Consider the following 18,539-nt stretch of genomic DNA (forward strand, 5'->3'; position numbering starts at 1 on the left):
CCCACCATGTCCCTGCCACCCCTTCCCAGTTACCCGTTTACCACTAGGGTAGCAAGACAAGACCCCTGTCTAATGGAGGGAGACAGACTTTTTGCCACCTTGACCACGGCTGAGTCCTTGAATTTCTGGACGATGATGCTTGTTATTTAAGAACCAGAGGCTGATGGAGTTGGTTTGTTTGGAGGAGGCCTGATGACCTCTCTACTCTCACCAAAGCAACTTTTCCCTCGGGGGCTCCCATCTTCTTATTCAGAGAGGCAACTGAACCAGGACAGTGGGGCTAACAGTAGACCAAGTGAGGGCATGGGCTGCTGGGATGACTCCCGCTTCCCCAGTATACACATTGAATTTGTGTAACATTCTGGGGGGTAGGGCCACCCCCTGTATTGTACCTAGTGGAGGTTGGAGCTGGCATAAGGAGAGGAGGTTCTAATAATTATTTGCAGCTGGGAAACTTATTTATTCCTAGCATAGGACAGAGGAAGGAGGCGGGGATGGGGTCGTGGCTCCCTTGGTGATGTGACTCCTGTTTATTTCGCTTTTCATTGTGGAATAAATGGATTTAGCCATACAGCTCAGCCTGGTGTGTTCCTGTTTCCCTCACTGGGTCCTGCAGTTTGTCCCACAGAACGAGGAGCCCCAGAGTGTCTGAGCATGTCCAGCTGGGCTGTTGGGGATCTTCCAGGCCTGTTACCTGTATGCTGCCTGGTGACGCCTGGTGGATTTGATGGGGACTGCCATGGCACCTATGGGGCACAGTCCGGCCCTGACAGCCAACAGGCTCAGAAGCCTGATCTAGCTGTGGCCGGGAAGACAGATACCAGCACCCAAGGGCACTGACTTCCATCTACCCCAGGTGTCTTCCCTTCCGTCCGCCTACCTCCCTCTCCTGTCTGCACTGGGTGGCCTGTTCTGTCTGTCCTTACAGAGTGCAGGCTGCCCCTCAGTCTCCCTCCAGGCTGAGTTCATGACCCTGCCCCCTAGTGGCCAGAGCCGGCTTCACAGCATAAGAGCCAGCTAAACTCCAGGGACTTTCCAGGAAATGTGTCCCTTGGAAAGGCTGTAGCCGTTTCACCACTCCCAACAGCACCCTAGAAATGGCTTGGCCTTTCCCCTCCCCTGAGCTCCACAGAGAACACAGCCAGCAGAGGACACATTCCCCGTCATCCAGAAATGGGTTTCTCAGCCGAGGGACAGCAGGACTGGAAGACTGTCAGTCCACGCAGCTGCCTGCACAGCACCCCCATGCTTGGTGGAGGGTGGGAGGGATGGCGGGGGCTGGCTGTCCACATGACAGGCTCACTGGAGGTGGCACACTTTGGAGGGGCGATGTCAGGGGACAGCTTTCTCTTGTTGGGCCACAAGACTCCACAAGGACAGCACTGGGACTTATTCCCAGTGCTAGAGGCGAGGCCATCGGCCATGTATAGGTGTGCGCATATATATATATATATATAAATATATATGAGTATTTATAGCTATTTATAGAACAGGGCAGGGGCATACCACAGAGGGGACACAAGTTTTCAGCAATGGTCACACCTGGAAGTGTCAGCTCAGCACTACAACAGACTAAGTCACAGATGAAGGCTTTGGGACTGGGGATCCACTGTCAAGTCACAGGACACCTGCACAGGCAGGCTTGGAAAGGGAGGCCTCCGAGAAGAGGAGAGATCTGTTTAGAGGTCGAAGCAGGGCCTGGGACTCTCAGGACAGGATGGACTTGCCTGACCTGATCAGCGGGCAGTTCGAGAGAAGCAGAAAGAAGCAGATTGCTGGTGAGGCAAGCGCAGAGCATGGGCACACTGCAAGAGCTGTGTGAGGGCCAGGGAGGGGAGGGCGCAGGTGCGGGTGTGTAGTAAGGTTCCTGGAAAAGGGGCTGGAAGGGAAAAGGAAGGAAGATGGAAGGAAGAGCCGGAGCTTCACAGGTAGTGCCTGGGGGCTGCAGCGGCCCTCCACACCCCACATACGCCTCTCCCACGGCATCCAGGCAGTGCACCCACAGTTCAGACCAATGCTCAGTCCCCTCAGGCTTCCCTTTTCTCTGGTTACCCTGTCTTCCAACACACTGGCCCAGGGCCACCCCTCACTTTGGGGAGCCCCAAGCAACAGCCACCAGGCCTGATAGGGAAGGAATACTGCTTGAACCAGAATGATGACGCTAAAAGGGATGGATGGTTGGATTGAGCGCCGGAGGCCCCTCTGGGCCATCAGAAAGCCCAGGACCCTCTGAGAGGACCGTTGGGTAGGCAAGAAGGGCAGGCAGCCAGATGCCACTGGCCATAGATTTGTAAGTCTAAGAGGGAAGCCTCAGCTTGTTGGGGGACTGCAGGTCACATAGGTGAGGCTGGGCCCTTCCTGCAGAAAAAAGCAGAAGAGGGAGAGTCTGTGGCAGGAGAGGCGGGCAGGCTCACTGGACAGAGCTCAGCCAGGCCAGCAGGCAGTGTGGTCCCCTTGGCTGAATAGCACAGGTGACCCCTAGAAGCAACAGGCCAAAGTGTGTGAGCCCGCTGGCTGGCAGTAGTGCTTCAGCAGGGGCCAGGGACCCTGCTTTCGGTCACACACTAGCAGCTATGATAGTACCTGGGAGGGAGGGAAGGGGGCTTTGTGTCCCTGCCTGGCCTGTGAAGTGTGTTGTGGGATGACCGTGTGCATGGGAGTCTCAAGGTTTTATCCTAGATCACCACTGGATTGCAACAAATAGAGGAGGTGGGACCCCGACTATCACCACCGCTCTGCAGTGGATTTGGCTCTCGGCACTCGCAGGCTGGGAGCTGGATACTCTGCCCTGGCAGCATGACTCAGACTGCATGACAGGTACGGCATGCCCAGGATGATGTTCCTAGACCTCTGGCCGCCTCAGAATCCAGCCCCACACACGACCCCCTCCAAGCTCCCACCATAAACCGCGAGCTCTCTGCCGTCTCTGACAGCTCCAGAGAGCACCCACGTCTGCCAGCCTGGGCATGGAGCCCATTCCAAGAGCCCCCAGGCTCAGTCAGGGAGGCTGGGGGGGCTTTGGGACCGTGGGGACCAGCCCTGGTACCTGCATCTGGCCGGGATGCTCTGCACCTGCAGCCAGGAGTCATCCACGGGCCCCCCTGGGCGTGCTGACAGTGGTCGTGTTGACGGTGGTCGTGTTGATGTCGCCAATGATGCTGAGCACCTCCGTCAGCATGTGGTGCATGTGCAGCATCTTGTCGCCCCACTGTGCCTGCTCTGCTGACTCCTCTATCAGTGTGTTCCGGTCCCCATGTGAGTACAGGTTGGACAGCAGCTCTGAGATGAATTCCTTGGTCTGAGAATGGGCAAAGAGGGAAGAAGGGTGGAACCTAATGCCTGTGCTGCCCTGGCCGCCCTGCCGGGCCCTGCTGGGACTGTACGCTGGGCTTGGAGCCCCAAGTATGGCTTTTCAGATGTGGCTTCTACACCACTTAGACTCGAAGATCTGCCTCCCCACTGCCTTTTCTCACTCAGATGGGAACACTGAGGTCCAGAGGAAAAGTCACCTGTCCAAGGTTACAGATCTAGAAGAGGACCCAGGACCTATCATGCCACCAGGACACCCGTCTACTTGGTTTTTAAAAATTGTTTTTGGAGATAGGATCTTACTCTGTTGCCAGGTTGGAGTACAGTGGGTGAGATCACTGCTTACTGCAGCCTCAACCTCCTGGGCTCAAAGTGATCCTCCAACGTCAGCCTGTCAAGTAGCTAGGACTACAGGCATGTGCCATCACCAAGCCCGGCTATTTTTAAAATTTGTGTGTACAGACCTGGACTCACTATGTTGCCCAGGCTGGTCTCGAACTCCTGTGCTCAAGCGAGCCTCCTGCCTTGGCCTCCCAAAGTGCTGGGATTACAGGCATGGGCCACTGTGCCCAGTCCCACGTTATATTTCCATGGGACAGCTCTGGTCTTGACCGTGCCTCCCTCCCTGGACCTGGTCCCAGAGGGCTGTTTGCCATCTCCCCCAGGCCAACATGGCCACCTGCATCCCCAGTGCCACAGGAGCCCCCTGCCCGCATGGGGCAGTGCATGCTCATTGTTGATCATGAGGTGCATGATGGTCCTTGTCACGAGACCAACCACGAGGTCCAGCACAGTCTTGTTGACAATGGCCATATAGGAGTCTACCAGGTTCTGGGTGGTCTCCTTTAAGATCTATTTGCTTAGAATAGTGTTTACTAGAGGTGAGGAAGGGTAAGGGGGAGGGGGGTAGCCAAAGGTTGGCTAACAGGTTAACAGATACAAGAGTACATGGCTGAATGTGGTGGCTCACACACTAGTGTAATCCTAGCTCTCTGGGAGGCTGAGGGGAGAGGATCACTCAAGGCCAGGAGTTCATGGCCAGCGTGGGCAACATAGGAGACATTATGTCTACAAAAAATTTAAAAATTAGCTAGGCATGGTGGTCTACACCTGTGGTCCCGGCTACTAAAGCCCAAATTGAAGGACAAAATAAATCAATCACGACTTTTCACATTTTGTGAATGTGATCAAAATGTGACCAAGGACTCACTGAATTACACATAGTATTATATCAATGTTACATTTCCTGATTTTGATCATTGCATTGTGGTTATATAAAATAATGTTCTTGTTCTAGAAGTAACACTGAAATATTTGGGAGCAAATGGGCAGATCTCCAACTTCAAGTGGAGCAGAAAAAAATAGCTGTGTGTATACATATATATACACATATGTATATACACACACACACACACATATACAAAGAATATATGGCCTGGCACAGTGGCTCACGCCTATAATCCCAGCACTTTGGGAGGCCGATGCAGGTGAATCACCTGAGTTAGGGAGTTCAAGAACAGCCTGACCAACATGGAGAAACCCTGTCTCTACCAATAATACAAAATTAGCCGGGCGTGGTGGGCACCTGTAATCCCAGCTACTCGGGAGGCTGAGGCAGGAGAATCACCTGAACCTGGGAAGTGGAGGTTGCAGTAAGCCAAGATCACACCATTGCACTCCAGCCTGGTCCACAAGAGCAGAACTCCGTCTGAAAAAAAAAATTAGCTTTGTGTGGTGGTGAGCGCCTGTAATCCCAGCTACTCGGGAGACTGAGGCAGGAGAATCACTTGAACTAGGGAGGCTGCAGTGGGACAAGATCGTGCCACTGCACTCCAGCCTGGGTGACAGAGTGAGACTCTATCTACCGCTCCACCCCCCAAAAAAAGATAAAGCCATTGAAGCAAAATATGAACTAGTAAACTTGGGTGTTCTTTGTACTATTCTTCAAACTTCTCTGTAAGTTTGAAATTATACAAAAATTATACAAAAATTAAGTTACAAAACACATTTAAAATGTTTGCTGTATTTATCTGCTTGACAGAAGCAGATATGCAAGAATCACTTTAAGGCTAGAACTTTGCCACTTCCTGGCTGCTTTTTTTTTTTTGAGACAGGGTCTCACTTCGTCGCCTAGATTGTAGTGCAGTGGCGTGATCTCGGCTCACTGCAACTTTCAGCTCCAAGGCTTAGGCGGCCCTCCAACCTCAGCCTCCCAAGTAGCTGGACTACACATGCACATCACCATGCCCAGCTTATTTTCTACCTTTTTCGTAGAGAGGAGGTCTTGCTATTGCCCAGGCTGGTCTCCAACTCTCAGGCTCAAGCAATCCTTCCCACCTCAGTCTCAAGTACTGGGATTACAGGTGTGAGCCACCATGCCCTGCCCGCTCTCTTGGACACCCATCCACCAGCTAAGCTTGGCTCTGCAACAGCTCCTTCTCCCACTGGAGAAACACGGAGCCCCCAATTTTCCTCATACGCAAGGGCATGAACCAACCAAGTGCAGTCCAGCTCCTGAGACGCACACACACACACACACGCAGTGAACTGACAGCCTCAACAGAGATCCTAAAGCTCAGAGTCCAGGGCAGTCTACTCAGGCTGCAGCTGGTGAGTCTGCCTCCAGTTAGGCTGAAGCATCCCAGTATCATTGGTTCTCCCATATTTATTCACATTTGTTGAGCTCTCTTATATTCCAGGCACTGGGCTCCACACTGGACACAAAGACACCACTTATCCTACCTCCCACTGACGGAAAAGTAAAACCCTGATACACGTGATAATCCTGTTGCTACCATCTCAATGTGGGCAAGTTGGCCCAAATTATGTGTACCGAGCAGGGGTTGAAGACCCAGGGAAGCAGGGTGGGGCTATCAAAGCAGCTTTCCAGGCTCATACTGCAGACCACTAGCCACACGCTCAGGCTTGCCCTTGCTCGTTTACTAAACTCCGGTGAACCCATTCCCCATAGACAAGCAGCCCCCGAATCCCAGGCAAGTGCCAGCTGATGTGTCACCTTGAGAGCTCCTGCCTTTACTGTACCCACACACAACTGCAAAGATGACACAGGTAAGGCTGTTGTCCCAGATTTATTGAAAATAATATAGCACTGCAGAAAAAATTCAAACAGGTCCCCGAGGCGTTTTGAAATTCATCCCAACTGTAGGCTGAGTGACCTGCAGGTTGGACAGACTGCCGAAGTCCTGGAACGAGAAAATGGATTCAGTGGGCAGTTACTGGTGAGATCTGTGGGTGGGCCCCAGAAGAAAACAGAGTGCCTTCTCCCTGCCCCTAGAGCCACAGCATTCTCCAGGAGGTCCAGAGGCTACCTGAAAGACCCTTTACTCTAAGAGCCAACAGGGGCCTCAATGCCTCCCACCTTTCCAGTGTGATCTTCCTTCAACACACACCTGACCGTGTGGTTTCCCCATTTACAACTCTACGACTTTTACCCAATGTACCATATCATTTTCTGTTTTCACAACCCCTTCCTATCACTCAAAAACACCACTTCTCAATCTTGACAATGTAGACATCCTGGGCTGGACATTCTTTGTTACAGGGATCTGTCCTGTGCATTGCAGAAAGTTTAGCAACATCCTTGGCCTCTATCCATTAGAAGTTAGCAGGTATCCCCTTGCTATGAGAACCAAAACAATGTGTCTGGACATTGTCAAATGTCCTCTAAGACAAAACTCTGTCCCTTTGAGAATACACAGTGCCACTTGCTTTGCAGGACCAGCCCCAGGTAAGAGCTATTACTAATCTAATCAACATTTGTGAAGGGCCCAAGTACACAAGGCACCAAGCAGAAGGGAGGGAGGCAAGAGCAGACCCTGCCCTCGCACAAGCTCAGGCTGGTGGGCAGGGCAAGAAGCCAAAGGGCCCACCTTGTACCTGGAACTTCATGTCCTATTTGGTCCTCAGAAACCCATTTTAGTTTCAACAAAAAAGCTACATTCAGCGCAGTGGTTATTTCAGGAGGAAAAGATCCACAGCGGGCTGTGCCTGTACTGGTGATGTTTTTCTGAAGCTGGGAAAGTACATGTGAGTTCATTTTGCTAATTACCTTTTTGAGTGCCTTAAACATTTAATGACTATAAAAATAGGAAAAATGAAGTTGTTCAAAATCACCAACTGCCCAATGGATTTTTTTTCTTTTTGAGGCAGTCTCTCTCTTTTGCCCAGGCTGGAGTGCAGTGGCCAGATCTCAGCTCACTGCAAGCTCCGCCTCCCGGGTTCACGCCATTCTCCTCCCGAGTAGCTGGGACTGCAGGCGCCCGCCACCTCGCCCGGCTAGTTTTTTGTATTTTTTAGTAGACACGGGGTTTCACCGGGTTAGCCAGGATGGTCTCGATCTCCTCACCTCGTGATCCGCCCATCTCGGCCTCCCAAAGTGCTGGGATTACAGGCTTGAGCCACCGCGCCCGGCCTGCCCAATGGATTTTTGAAGCCCATGCTTTCACCCAAGTATGCAAAATGACTAAGATTAAGTCACAGAAGAAACATCAAAGTGCAATGAAGATACCCTGAATTACCTAAGTAGTGCCTTGTATGTACCTGGAAATGGACCAAAGCTCATTTCTGAGTGGTTAGCATGGAGACACCAAAGGAATACCATCACAGAAGAAAAGCAGGCAGAATGAAGAGAGCCAGGGCTGACACAAAGGGGGCAACCTAAGCCAGCCATAAGACCAAGAACAGAAGCAGCCAAGAGAGAAAAGGTATCCTGGAAGCCACTAGATTTGGGAATCATGATCCTGAGGCGAGCAAACTCAATGCACACAACTTTCGCTACACCCATTATGAAAGCAGTCCAATTTAGTGGCTAGAAGTTTAGATGGGATTCCCAACTCTGCCACTTACTAGCTGGGTGACCTTGGATAGTAAGACCTACTGATGGTTTTTGACCAGGAAAATACCACTTTAGGAATCCACCAAACACTTACCAAAAGCTTCAGCATTTCCTTAGTGTCAGGATCTACTTCAATTATCTCCTGATCCAGGGCTGAGACCTAGAAGCAAACGAGATAGGCTCAACATACCAATCAATGAGATTCTCACTCACCTCTCCTCCTCCTTTCCCCAGGTTCTTAAATATGGAGAAGAGGAGTTGCACAAGGATAGCATTCCTCTCACAAGGCAAGCAGTCTCTACAGTATTACAGACCTCGATGACCTGTTCTTCTGGTCTTACCTTCCCAAGCCCTCAATACGTCTATTCAGTATTTAGAACACTTGAAGTCTGTGTTTACACCAAGGAATACTATATTAGGGGCAAATGAAAAACCCACGTGCCACGATAGCAGTCATCAAATCAACACTATTAAGGGCTCTCATGAAATATGGACTAAACTAGTTCCAAAAGAGCAGAATGGAGGCTAAGAAACTGATAGGGAGCTATGGGCACCTACAGCTGGTTAGGAAATGTATGGATAAAAGGTCTCAGATTCAGCTGAGGTCCCTTTGGAAGCCAGAACCCACAGCTTTATCATTCGAGGATTAGCCAGAAGCCCAATTATCCAGAAAGTTTACCTCAGGAACGTAATTGTCTCTCCTTTCTCTCTCCTCCTCCTGCAGCTTGATGGAGATACCTCTTACAGGGCCTCTCTGAATCCGCTTCATCAGATGGGTGACATAGCTATAAAGCACGCATAGCCAAAGAGAACAGTGAGAAAACAAATCAACTCCCACCTGGTACTCAGCACATGTGGATATATAAATACCCGCTTTAGTTCTTTTCCACAGTGAGAAGAGAGAGGACTATCCTGGGACCTCCTACACATAGAACCTCCACTGGTCTGAGCATTCCTTCCCTTTGGTTTCTCACTCACTATTCAAACTCTCCTTCATAGTGATCAACTCCCCCCCCCCCCCCCCCCCCCGCCCCGCCGTTTCACGACCCTTCACAGCCTTCATTTTCTTTCTTCCAATTTCAAATTCACATAATTTGGCAATTGATACGTTGACTTTGGCAGTATTCTTCCAGACCATATTCCTATAAATCTCTCGAACAGTAACTGCAACTGTGAGGAACGCATTAGAAGTTGACAACTAGCCGGGCACGGTGGCTCAGGCCTGTAATTCCAACAATTTGGGAGGCCGGAGAGGGCGGATCGCTTGAAGTCAGGAGTTCGAGACCAGCCTGGACAACATGGTGAAACCCGTCTCTACTAAAAACACAAAAATTAGGCGGGCGTGGTGGCACGTGCCTGTGATCCCAGCTACTCGGAAGGCTGACGCAGGAGAATCGCTTGAACCCGGGAGGCAGAGGTTGCAGTGGGCCGAGATCGCGCCACTGCTCTAGCCTGGGCGCCAGGGCAAGATTCCGTCTCAAAAAAAAAAAGAAAGAAAAAAAAAGGAGAAGAAAAGAAAGCTGACACCTAAAAGCAACGTAGCTACAAGGGAAGAAGTCTGACGGTGGCTACCTCCAACCCAGTGTCACCGCGGCCAGTCATGACACAAGCCTAAGTTCACAACGGAAATCCTGCACACGCAGAGCTCTAGCCCTCCTCCGGGACACCAGGGAGCTCAGGCTAACGAAACCACCACAGTACCGTCTCTTACAGAATCGGAGGGCGGCAGAGCACATAAACAGGCCGCGGGGCCCCGGAGGCCGAGGAAGCCCCGACTCACCCTGCTATCTTGTTGCGGAGCTTCTTGCTGGGGATAATGGCGATCTCCTCGCACACACGCTTGTTCGTGTGGAAGTCGTTGCCCAGGCGCGTGTAGTACTTCTCTATGATGACCCGGGCCGCCTTCTTCACGGTTTTGGTGCGAACGCGGCCCTGCGGGTGGAGAGCACAGGATCACTCACGAGCCAGTGCAACCTTTTGGGAAGAGTGCCGCACCGAGCCCCGGCGGGTGTGGTTGGGGACCGCCGGCTGCGATGAGCCGGAGAGGGGGCCCGGCTGGGCACTGCCGGACGCCGGGCTCAACGCGGAAGCTGCCTTTCCGCTGCGCTCCAGCCTGACAGGGTGCCGCGCCCGCCCGGCCCAGGGCCTCTTTTCGTGGGCTGAAGACCGCGGGAAGCTGCAGATGGAAGACGATTGTGGAGGATGCCGGCCTCGACCCAAAACACCTACCATGTTGGCGGGTCCTTGGTAAAGAGGAAACAGGAAGCACAGGCGAGGCCTATTAAAGCTTAGGCCAGAAAGCCGCTTCCGCCGGTACCGGGCGCGCTGAGCCTACTAGGGAGCCACACAGCGCCCCCTGGCGGAGTGGGGCGGGAGCGGCGGCGGCGCGCCCCTCCGGTGGGCGGGGTGTGTCCCGCCCCCGACGGCCCCTCCCTTTCCGCTCCCCGCTCCCCCTTGGTTGACTTGGGCCAGCTTCTCTCCCTCATCTGATTTTTAATGGGACCGCCCGTGTGCTGTGCTCTAGCGTAGGAGCGGTCCATCTCTTCCACACACGCCAGGGAGAGGAGAGGCATCCGGTCCTCGGGAGGACCGAGAAAGGAAGGCGATCCAGGGCCGCGGAACAATGAAGAAGTGCGGGATGACGGCCGCCCAGGGTCCCCACCTACCCCGCTGGCCAGAGACTTGGCAGGTAGAGACAGGGTGCGACTGAGAGAGACATATCTCATTTCTTCCGGGCCTTTGCTCAAATGTTTCCTTATCAGAGGGCTTTCCCTTCAGACTTAGGTAAAATAACTCCCTCACTATCCCTGCTTATATTTCCTACCACTTGCCGTGTGACTCGGCTTATTTTTCTCAACTAGGGGTGAGCTCCATGACAGTAATGGTCATTTTGTTTAGCTAATTCCCACTGCTTGAACAGCGCCTAGCACACAGCAACCTCTCCAATATTGACGTGAAAGGCCCAACTCACCTGCAGAACTCCCAACACCTCAGGCACCTTCTCCAACCACCATCTTCAGGCTGTTCCTGCCATACCCATCCCCAAACCAGGGCCTTCCGAAGCCACCAGCTCAGGCTGCCCCGATGGGCCGCAGCCTAGGTAGGGTCCTGCCCCTTCTTCCAACTCTGCTCCCTGGGCTGACAGCAGTCCTAGGCCCCTACCTGATAGGGGAAGGCTGAGCTGGCCAGGCTGGATAAGTTAAGCAGCCCAGGGCTGTGCCTCATTCCTCAACGCACCTTAGGTACTCCAGTCGGACTCTCGACTGGGGATGGAAACCTAAAGGACAGGAAACCCTGGCACCAAAAGTAGCACTGGGACAAAATAAAAGGCCAGAATCTCAGAATTGCGGGAGCAAACTTCCAATCAAGCTGCTGTCAGGCCCGAAGTGAAAGATCAGGGTTTTTTTTTTTTTTTTTTGAGACGTAGTCTTGCTGTCGCCCACGCTGGAGTGCAGTGGCGCGATATCAGCTCACTGCAACCTCTGCCTCCCAAGTTCAAGCGATTCTCCTGCCTCAGCCTCCCAAGTAGCTGGGATTACAGGCGTGCGCCACCACGCCCGGCTAATTTTTGTATACTTTTTTAGTAGAGTCGGGGTTTCGCCATTTTGGCTAGGCTGGTCTCCAACTTCTGACCTCAGGTGATCCGCGCGCCCTCGTCCTCCCAAAGTGCTGGGATTACAGGTGTGAGCCATTGCACCCGGCCAGCCTTTTTTTTTTTTTTTTTTTTTTGAGATAGTCTTGCTCAGTTGCCCAGGCTTCAGTGAAGTGACACGGTTAACAGCTCACTGCAGCCTCAATTTCCTGGGCTCACATGATCCTCCTGCCTCAGCCTCCCCAGTAGCTGGAACTATAAGCACACACCACTATGCCTGGCTAATTTTTTTTTGTAGAGATGGTGTCTCCCTATGTTGCTCAGGCTGGTCTCAAACCCCTAGGGCTTAAGCAATCCTCTTGCCTCAGCCTCCCACAGTGCTGAGATTATAAGCGTGAGCCACTGTGCCCAGTCTGGCCTCCCCTTTTATTTTTTGAGACGGAGTCCCACTCTCTTGCTCAGGCTGGAGTGCAGTGGCATGGTCTGGACTCACTGCAACCTCTGCCTCCCGGGTTCAAGTGATTCTCCTGCCTCAGCCTCCCAAGTAGCTGCGATTACAAGCACCTGCCACCACACCCGGCTAATTTTTTGTATTTTCAATAGAGACGGGGTTTCACCATGTTGGCTAGGCTGGTCTCAAAATCCTGACCTCGTGATCTGCCCATCTTGGCCTCCCAAAGTGCTGGGATTACAGGCCTGAGCCACAATGCCCGGCCAGGCCTCTCATTTTGTGAGAAGACTCCCCCACCTTGCCCAATAGTTCTTGCACCTCTCTCACAAGAGCCAGCTTCAGTATGCAGGGTTCCCACTACCTCAGACTAAGTTGGAGGTTCCCAAAGAATCAGTCCAACAGCTGGGCCCAGGCCAACTCGACTGGGAAAAAAATTTAAAAAAAATCAGCAGACCTTGCCACAGATCCTGTGAGCTCTAAAAAAGTTCAACTGACAGGGCTCTCTGAACAGCAAAAACCAAATCATTCCCTCTCAGAAAGGAACTGGGTCATCATAGGTGGGTCCAAGAGGATGAGCAGCCTCTGAAGAAGTAGTAAGCCAAGAATTGCAGGAGAAGCTGAGAACAAGTGGCTTCTGCTGGCCCATGAGCAGCTGTGCCTCCAGCATTCTCCAGGCTGGGCCTGGAGGCTGTGAGGACCCCTGAGAAGCTAAGATGTGAGGACTTTTTATATTTGGGCTAGAAGCACCCACCCACTGGAGAGGCATCTCCAAAATGTATTTGATGATAGAAAGGACCAAGAAGTACTCACAGGGCAGGTCTCCCACATGGTCCCACTATTATCCTGGGCCGGGATCCCATCACAGAAATCCAAGGAAACAAGCTACGGCTGCACCATTACTCCCTTACTCCCCATTAGCCCCCTGCTCCCAGACCTCAAACACAGAGACAAAACCAGAACTCTGCTGCAACGTGTTTATTATGTGCCAAAAAAACTACACCACAGCTTACTCCACACATCTGTAGGAGAGTGCAGTCTTGCCTGCATATACTACAATGAGGTAGAGACTTCACACACAGCTTCACAAAACCCACAGAGTAGCTGGGATATGCAACAATGCAACATCAGCTCAGCAGGAGGGAGGGGTATGACACTGGTTCTTTGGCACACAGCTTCCCTAGGAGGGGCAAGTAGTTTTTGTGTTTTCTTTTTCAAAAAAAAAAAGGAAAGAAAAAAGTCAAGTTTTCAAATTCCAGTAGCATTTCAGTCAACTGCAACTGTTATCTCATACATTCCTCAAATTAAAGATATAAGGGAAGGGTACTTGTCCCCTCTAAGAGAAAGGGCTCCTGTGAGCCTTCATCTGCCCCCACTGAAAAGCAGCCCTTTTTAGCTCAGTTACAAAAGAAAAAAGTCCTGTGACTTTGTGATTAAAAACTTCTATCAACCCCACCCCCCCACATAAGTGCAACTTAAGGAGGTGCAATAAACCATTTAAAACTATATACAGCAGCCGCTCAAACACCGTTTATCCGGTCCAGTTTCAAATAAAACAAAAACATTTTTTTTTCTTGGTTGCAAATGCCTTGATTTGCAACTGTGAGAAACAGTGACCAGCAGTCCCCCAGACACAAATTGGCTATAATGTTAAAAGCTGCCAGGAAAGAAAAAATATCTTGTTCCAAACGACTTAAAAACTGTTTTAAGGAGTGTAAAAAGGAACCGGTAAAAACCCTCGAGCGTAAAATATGAAATATGATTTTGGTTTAAATGAAGAGCAAAGTCTCCTTATTGTTTACAGTAAAAAACACCAGCTGAACACTCAGTTTATGCCGTTCAGGTGGGGGTTAAATAAATGGAAAGGCACTGTATGGCAACTGCAAGAATGAAACCAATGAGACCTGCGCATCATCACCATCAGTATTGCAAGGAATGTAAAAAAGCGCTTTTAATAAATAAACCTAGGTGTAGGCATCCGTGTAAATACCTCAATACCTTCTGGACACGTAGTTCTTTTTTTTTTTTTTTTTTTTTCCGCTTTTCATCTGCAAAATGAGGAACTAAAATCTGGGAAAACTACAGAGTCGCTTGGAGGGTAAGCCAGAGAGTCCTTGCCCCTGGCATACCCCCTGAAAACAAAACCCGACAAAACTCAATGTGCATTAATTAGTGCAGAAACAAAGACAGATTCAGCAAGTGCAAAGGTGACTACAATTTTCCCTTGTCCTCGGGAAGCCAGCTCCCTGGTCGCCAATGGCAGGGTGGTGCAGGCTGCTTGCCTGACCTGCCAGCTTCAGGCGCCACAGGCCACTGGGCAAGGCCAGCTCCTCTAGCTGGAATCTCGGTTCTTCTGGTTCCGCATCAGGGGGCTGTGGTGGCGCAGGCCCTCCATGCTGTGCCGCCAGTGCCAGCAGCTCCGGCAGAAGTATTTGAAGCAGACCTGGGTTGAGGGAACAAAAAGGAGGATGCCATAATGCCTGTGTCAGCACCAGACAAAGGAGCTGTTGCATGAGCTGCTTGTTCTGTTTGGAGAAGGGGTGGGAGACTCCCGATGGCCTCTATGGATTAGAAGAGATGCTCCCTAGAAGCGCTCTCACCCCAACACAGAAGCCTGATTAACTATGGCAAACCTGCCATCCTTGTTACAGGTCCCCTTACTTAAACACGTCAGGCTCCAAGTATGTACAGAGACCATGCTAGTTTCTCTTATCTCCTCTAACCATGACAGCTGCTGTCCTGTTCCCCTGCCCTTCTCACCTCCCACAAAGTAGTTGTATCACATGGTTGCTAACATGGAGAATGTATAAAGACACTGACTACAAATTCTAATGCTAGGCAACATCATGCTTTCTTCCCATTAAGTGAGGAGAGGTGACTGGGTTTGTTTCTCAGTCTAGTCCCATCTCTGGGTTGCTGTGTAACCTCAGGCAAGCCACTAATCTCTGAGCAATTATCTGACTATGGAGATTATCTGTGAAAGATCCAGATCCATAAAAGCCTGGTAGATGAGCCTGATCAGAGAGATACTCGTTCTCAGGCTTTAGCTAACAATCCAAACTTAATTTCAAACTCTCACTTGAGAGCCTCGGTTTAACCATATACAGGAGACTCCAAATCTGAGCAATGGCATTACTGCAAAAAAATTTTAAATAAAATTTAAAAAGCACCCACTAAGCATGGATGGACTGCTGCTGGTGTCCTAAGAGGTTCCAAACTTCCCCTAACACCTGTCAAAGGATGATGCTGACTAGCACCACTGACACCACTTGGATACTTGTTGGAAACACGGAATCTCAGGGTCCGTCCCAAACCCACCGAATCAGAATCTAAGATCCTCAGGTGATGTGTCTGTAATTAAGGTTTGAGCAGCACTGCCAAACACATCCAGATCCACATTCCATCACCCAGGAACATTCAATAGAAAGCCACCTCGCTGCTTTCTGCCTGTCACTGACACCTGTGGGTACAGCCCAGGTGCAAATATCAAAGTTGTCCAGAAGTTCAGATGCAAAGGAGGAGGAAGCCCTTGAGTAGAGAAAAAATCAGCTTAGACGGCCTCAGGGTTAGAGCAGCTGAGCCTGGCTTCTACGTACTGCTGATCATACCCAGTCAGGCTTCTATCATCTATAAAACCACCTCTCAGCAATAGTGGCATACTGCATAGCAACATCCCAGGCAAGAAAAAGGCCAAAGTATAAAGACTCAATTCAACATATTTTCCTAAGAGTTCTGGATAAAGCTATCTAAAGTGTGTCCCTGGTTTGACCTTCAGCAAACATTACTGCTGCCTCCTCTATGCTCTCAGACAACACAAGGTACCTCGGAACTCCAACATTCAATGTCATAAAGTTGGCGTAAAAAAAAATTTTTTTTTTTTTTTTTGACACGGAGTCTCGCTCTGCCCTAGACTGAAGTGCAGTGGCGTGATCTCGGCTCACTGCAACCTCCGCCTCCTGGGTTCAAGCTATTGGCCTGCCTCACCCTCCCGAGTAGCTGGGATTACAGGCACACACCAACATGCCAGGATAATTTTTGTATTTTTAGTACAGACGGGGTTTCACCATGTTGGCCAGGCTGGTCTCAAACTCCTGACCTCAGGATCCGCCCGCCTCAGCCTCCCAAAGTGCTGGGATTACAGGTGTGAACCACCACGCCCAGCAAACAATTTTTAATTGAGGGCAGGGACTTCACAGACATCAGACCCACCTGATCTCGACAGAAGAAAGGACCAGGCTGAGAACTGCAGATATGACACAGAGAATCTTCTAGGTAGGGGTCAATCTGAACCTGCACAAAAGCAAAATAAGATGACGAAGTGGCTCTTCTTACCAGGAGGCTCAACAGGCTATAGAAGAAGTGCCTATTATTGGCCACACACAGGAATGCAGGATATCGGAATGCAGGTTATTTGCCTGTTTTAAAGGAGGCTTGCAGAGAATTATGGGCCTGAGGCACAGAACGGGGTTCTAGAGAGCAGACTCCTACACCAAGAAGAGTCAGGCTGGATGCCTCTGGAATTCAGGCAACCACACACCTTCCTGGTCCTCTCGGCAAACTGTACCCTCAGCCCTCTATCAATTAGCAATATGAGCAAGTGTTCAGAGGATTCCCGAAAGGTTGGAAAATGGGAAGTCAGGCTACTTAGCAATGCCAGAGAAATACCACAGTGAGGGAAGGCACCCTACACACTAAAGAGGCTCAACAGTCCCAGTTCCCTTCCTCCTGGGTGGACAAAGACCAAGCCCACTCCCAAACCCTAACCTCAATGTTAATTCTCTGGAGTTTGGCTCACTTCCCTAAACACACCCAGCACAAACACAGCTTCAGGTCTCAGGCCTGCCCTGGGTAGTAACTGCTCAAACCCCTCTCATACACTCCAGAGTAAGGGCATAAACCAGCCAACTCACCTTCTTTGTGAACTTGGTGGTTTTGATCTCCACAAAAGCAGCGCTGACTGCTTTCAGGTAACTCCGTTGGTTATTGAAAGTCACACGACCAGATCCTAGGACAACAGACACAAGCTTCCCTTCTAACCAAATTCTCCCAAATGCTACTCTTTTAAAATGCAGGAAACCCTTTATGATACCAGTGCTGTCCAACAGAAATCTAATGTGAGCTACGATGTTACTTTATTTTTTGAGACAGGGTCTCCCTCTGTCACCCAGGCTGGAGTATAATGGCGTGATCTCAGCTCACTGCAACCTCTGCATCCCGGAATCAAACAATCCTCCTGCCTCAGCCTCCCAAGTAGCTGGGACTACAGGCATGAGCCACCACGCCTGGCTAATTTTTGTATTTTTTGTAGAGCCAGGGTTTCACCATATTGTCCAGGCTGGTCTCGAACTCATGGACTCAAACGATCCACCCACCTCGGCCTCCCGAAGTGCTGGGATTATAGCCATAAGCCATCACGGCCAGCCCTTATGTAATTTTAAATTTTCTAGTCATCACATTGACATTTTAAAGTGGTGACATTAATTTTAATAATATATTTTATTGGCCAGGCATGATGGCTCACACTTGTAATCCCAGCACTTTGGGAGGCCAAGGTGGGCAGATCATGAGGTCAAGAGACGGAGAACATCCTGGCCAACATGGTGAAACCCTATCTCCACTAAAAATACAAAAATTAGCTGAGCGTGGTGGCAGACGCCTGTAGTCCCAGTTACTCAGGAGGCTGAGGCAGGAGAATCACTTGAACCCAGGAGGCGGAGGCTGCAGTGAGCCGAGATCACACCATAGTACTCCAGCATGGCAACACAGTGAGACTCCATCTCAAAAAAAAAAAAAAAAATTTATTTAACCCTGTATGTTAAAAATATTATTTCCAAATGTGACAACAGCCATGTTTCCGAAACTCGATGGGGCCACATTTAGCTGGTGGCTACCATATTCGTACCATATTTGACAGTGGAGATCATGTTAGCACAAACCATTCAGGAATGGGGGAAGAATTTGCTGATCAAGATGGCAGGGCAGGGCAGGGCAGGGACGGGACTCCTTCAGTGCAGGTAGAAGCATAGGTAAGGTTAAAGGTTTCAGAGTGGAAGCCAAGATGCAGATAGAACACTTGTCTGAAGGGTAAGCCCAGCAGTTGAACTGAACCTCTCCTAGCCTGGAGGCACGCTGGAGACCTATTAGGAGAGCTGGAAGAAGCCCCATCCTGCCAAGTGCCTCCTCCGCTCCTGTAGCTTCTGAAGTCCCTGTTCTCAATCTGCTGCACAGCATTGGTAAGTACACGGTGCTCCTTCCTGACCAGATTCAGTGTGGGTGTGAAGACTAAGCATTTGGGGAGGTGGGTTAGCCACATCTTAATCACAGAGTTCAGGCTC

General features: G+C 50.6%; 2 protein-coding genes across 11 annotated transcripts in view; both read right to left on the reverse strand.

Moving 5' to 3' along the window:
* Positions 1 to 6,379: 6,379 nt before the first annotated feature.
* RPS17 (ribosomal protein S17) lies at positions 6,380 to 10,530 on the reverse strand. Of its 2 annotated transcripts, XM_073013078.1 has the most exons (6): positions 10,394 to 10,495; positions 9,945 to 10,096; positions 9,521 to 9,640; positions 8,844 to 8,949; positions 8,259 to 8,324; positions 6,380 to 6,512 (listed from the first exon to the last, which is right to left on the reverse strand). In XM_073013078.1, exons 1-6 carry the CDS (start codon positions 10,394 to 10,396, stop codon positions 6,432 to 6,434), a joined length of 528 nt encoding a protein of 175 aa, XP_072869179.1. In that variant the 5' UTR covers positions 10,397 to 10,495; the 3' UTR covers positions 6,380 to 6,431. The 2 variants fall into 2 exon arrangements, with proteins under 2 accessions (XP_072869179.1, XP_007988446.1); XM_007990255.3 differs by lacking the exon at positions 9,521 to 9,640 and having other exon boundaries at positions 10,394 to 10,530.
* A 2,637-nt stretch (positions 10,531 to 13,167) lies between these two features.
* The window catches only part of CPEB1 (cytoplasmic polyadenylation element binding protein 1), a 101,011-nt gene continuing 95,639 nt past the window's right edge, over positions 13,168 to 18,539 (reverse strand). For all 9 annotated transcript variants that reach the window (XM_007990246.3, XM_007990244.3, XM_037987781.2 and 6 more), the window contains 3 exons: positions 17,115 to 17,209; positions 16,414 to 16,494; positions 13,168 to 14,647 (listed from right to left, as the gene is read on the reverse strand). In XM_007990246.3, coding sequence (XP_007988437.3) covers positions 14,537 to 14,647; positions 16,414 to 16,494; positions 17,115 to 17,209 — 287 coding nt within the window. In that variant the 3' untranslated portion in view covers positions 13,168 to 14,536. The remainder of the gene's footprint in view (positions 14,648 to 16,413; positions 16,495 to 17,114; positions 17,210 to 18,539) is intronic.

This window comes from Chlorocebus sabaeus, chromosome 29 (assembly GCF_047675955.1).
Source record: "Chlorocebus sabaeus isolate Y175 chromosome 29, mChlSab1.0.hap1, whole genome shotgun sequence".
In the NCBI taxonomy this organism is placed as follows: Eukaryota; Metazoa; Chordata; class Mammalia; order Primates; family Cercopithecidae; genus Chlorocebus; species Chlorocebus sabaeus.

Excerpts from the sequence above, each read along its gene's own strand:
- RPS17 (XM_073013078.1), bottom strand. Across the intron at positions 9,641-9,944 it reads CTCCGCAACAAGATAGCAGG|ACGGAATCTTGCCCTGGCGC; the intron begins GTGAGTCGGGGC and ends TTTTTTTTTGAG. Across the intron at positions 6,513-8,258 it reads AGGAAATGCTGAAGCTTTTG|GACTTCGGCAGTCTGTCCAA; the intron begins GTAAGTGTTTGG and ends TTCTCGTTCCAG.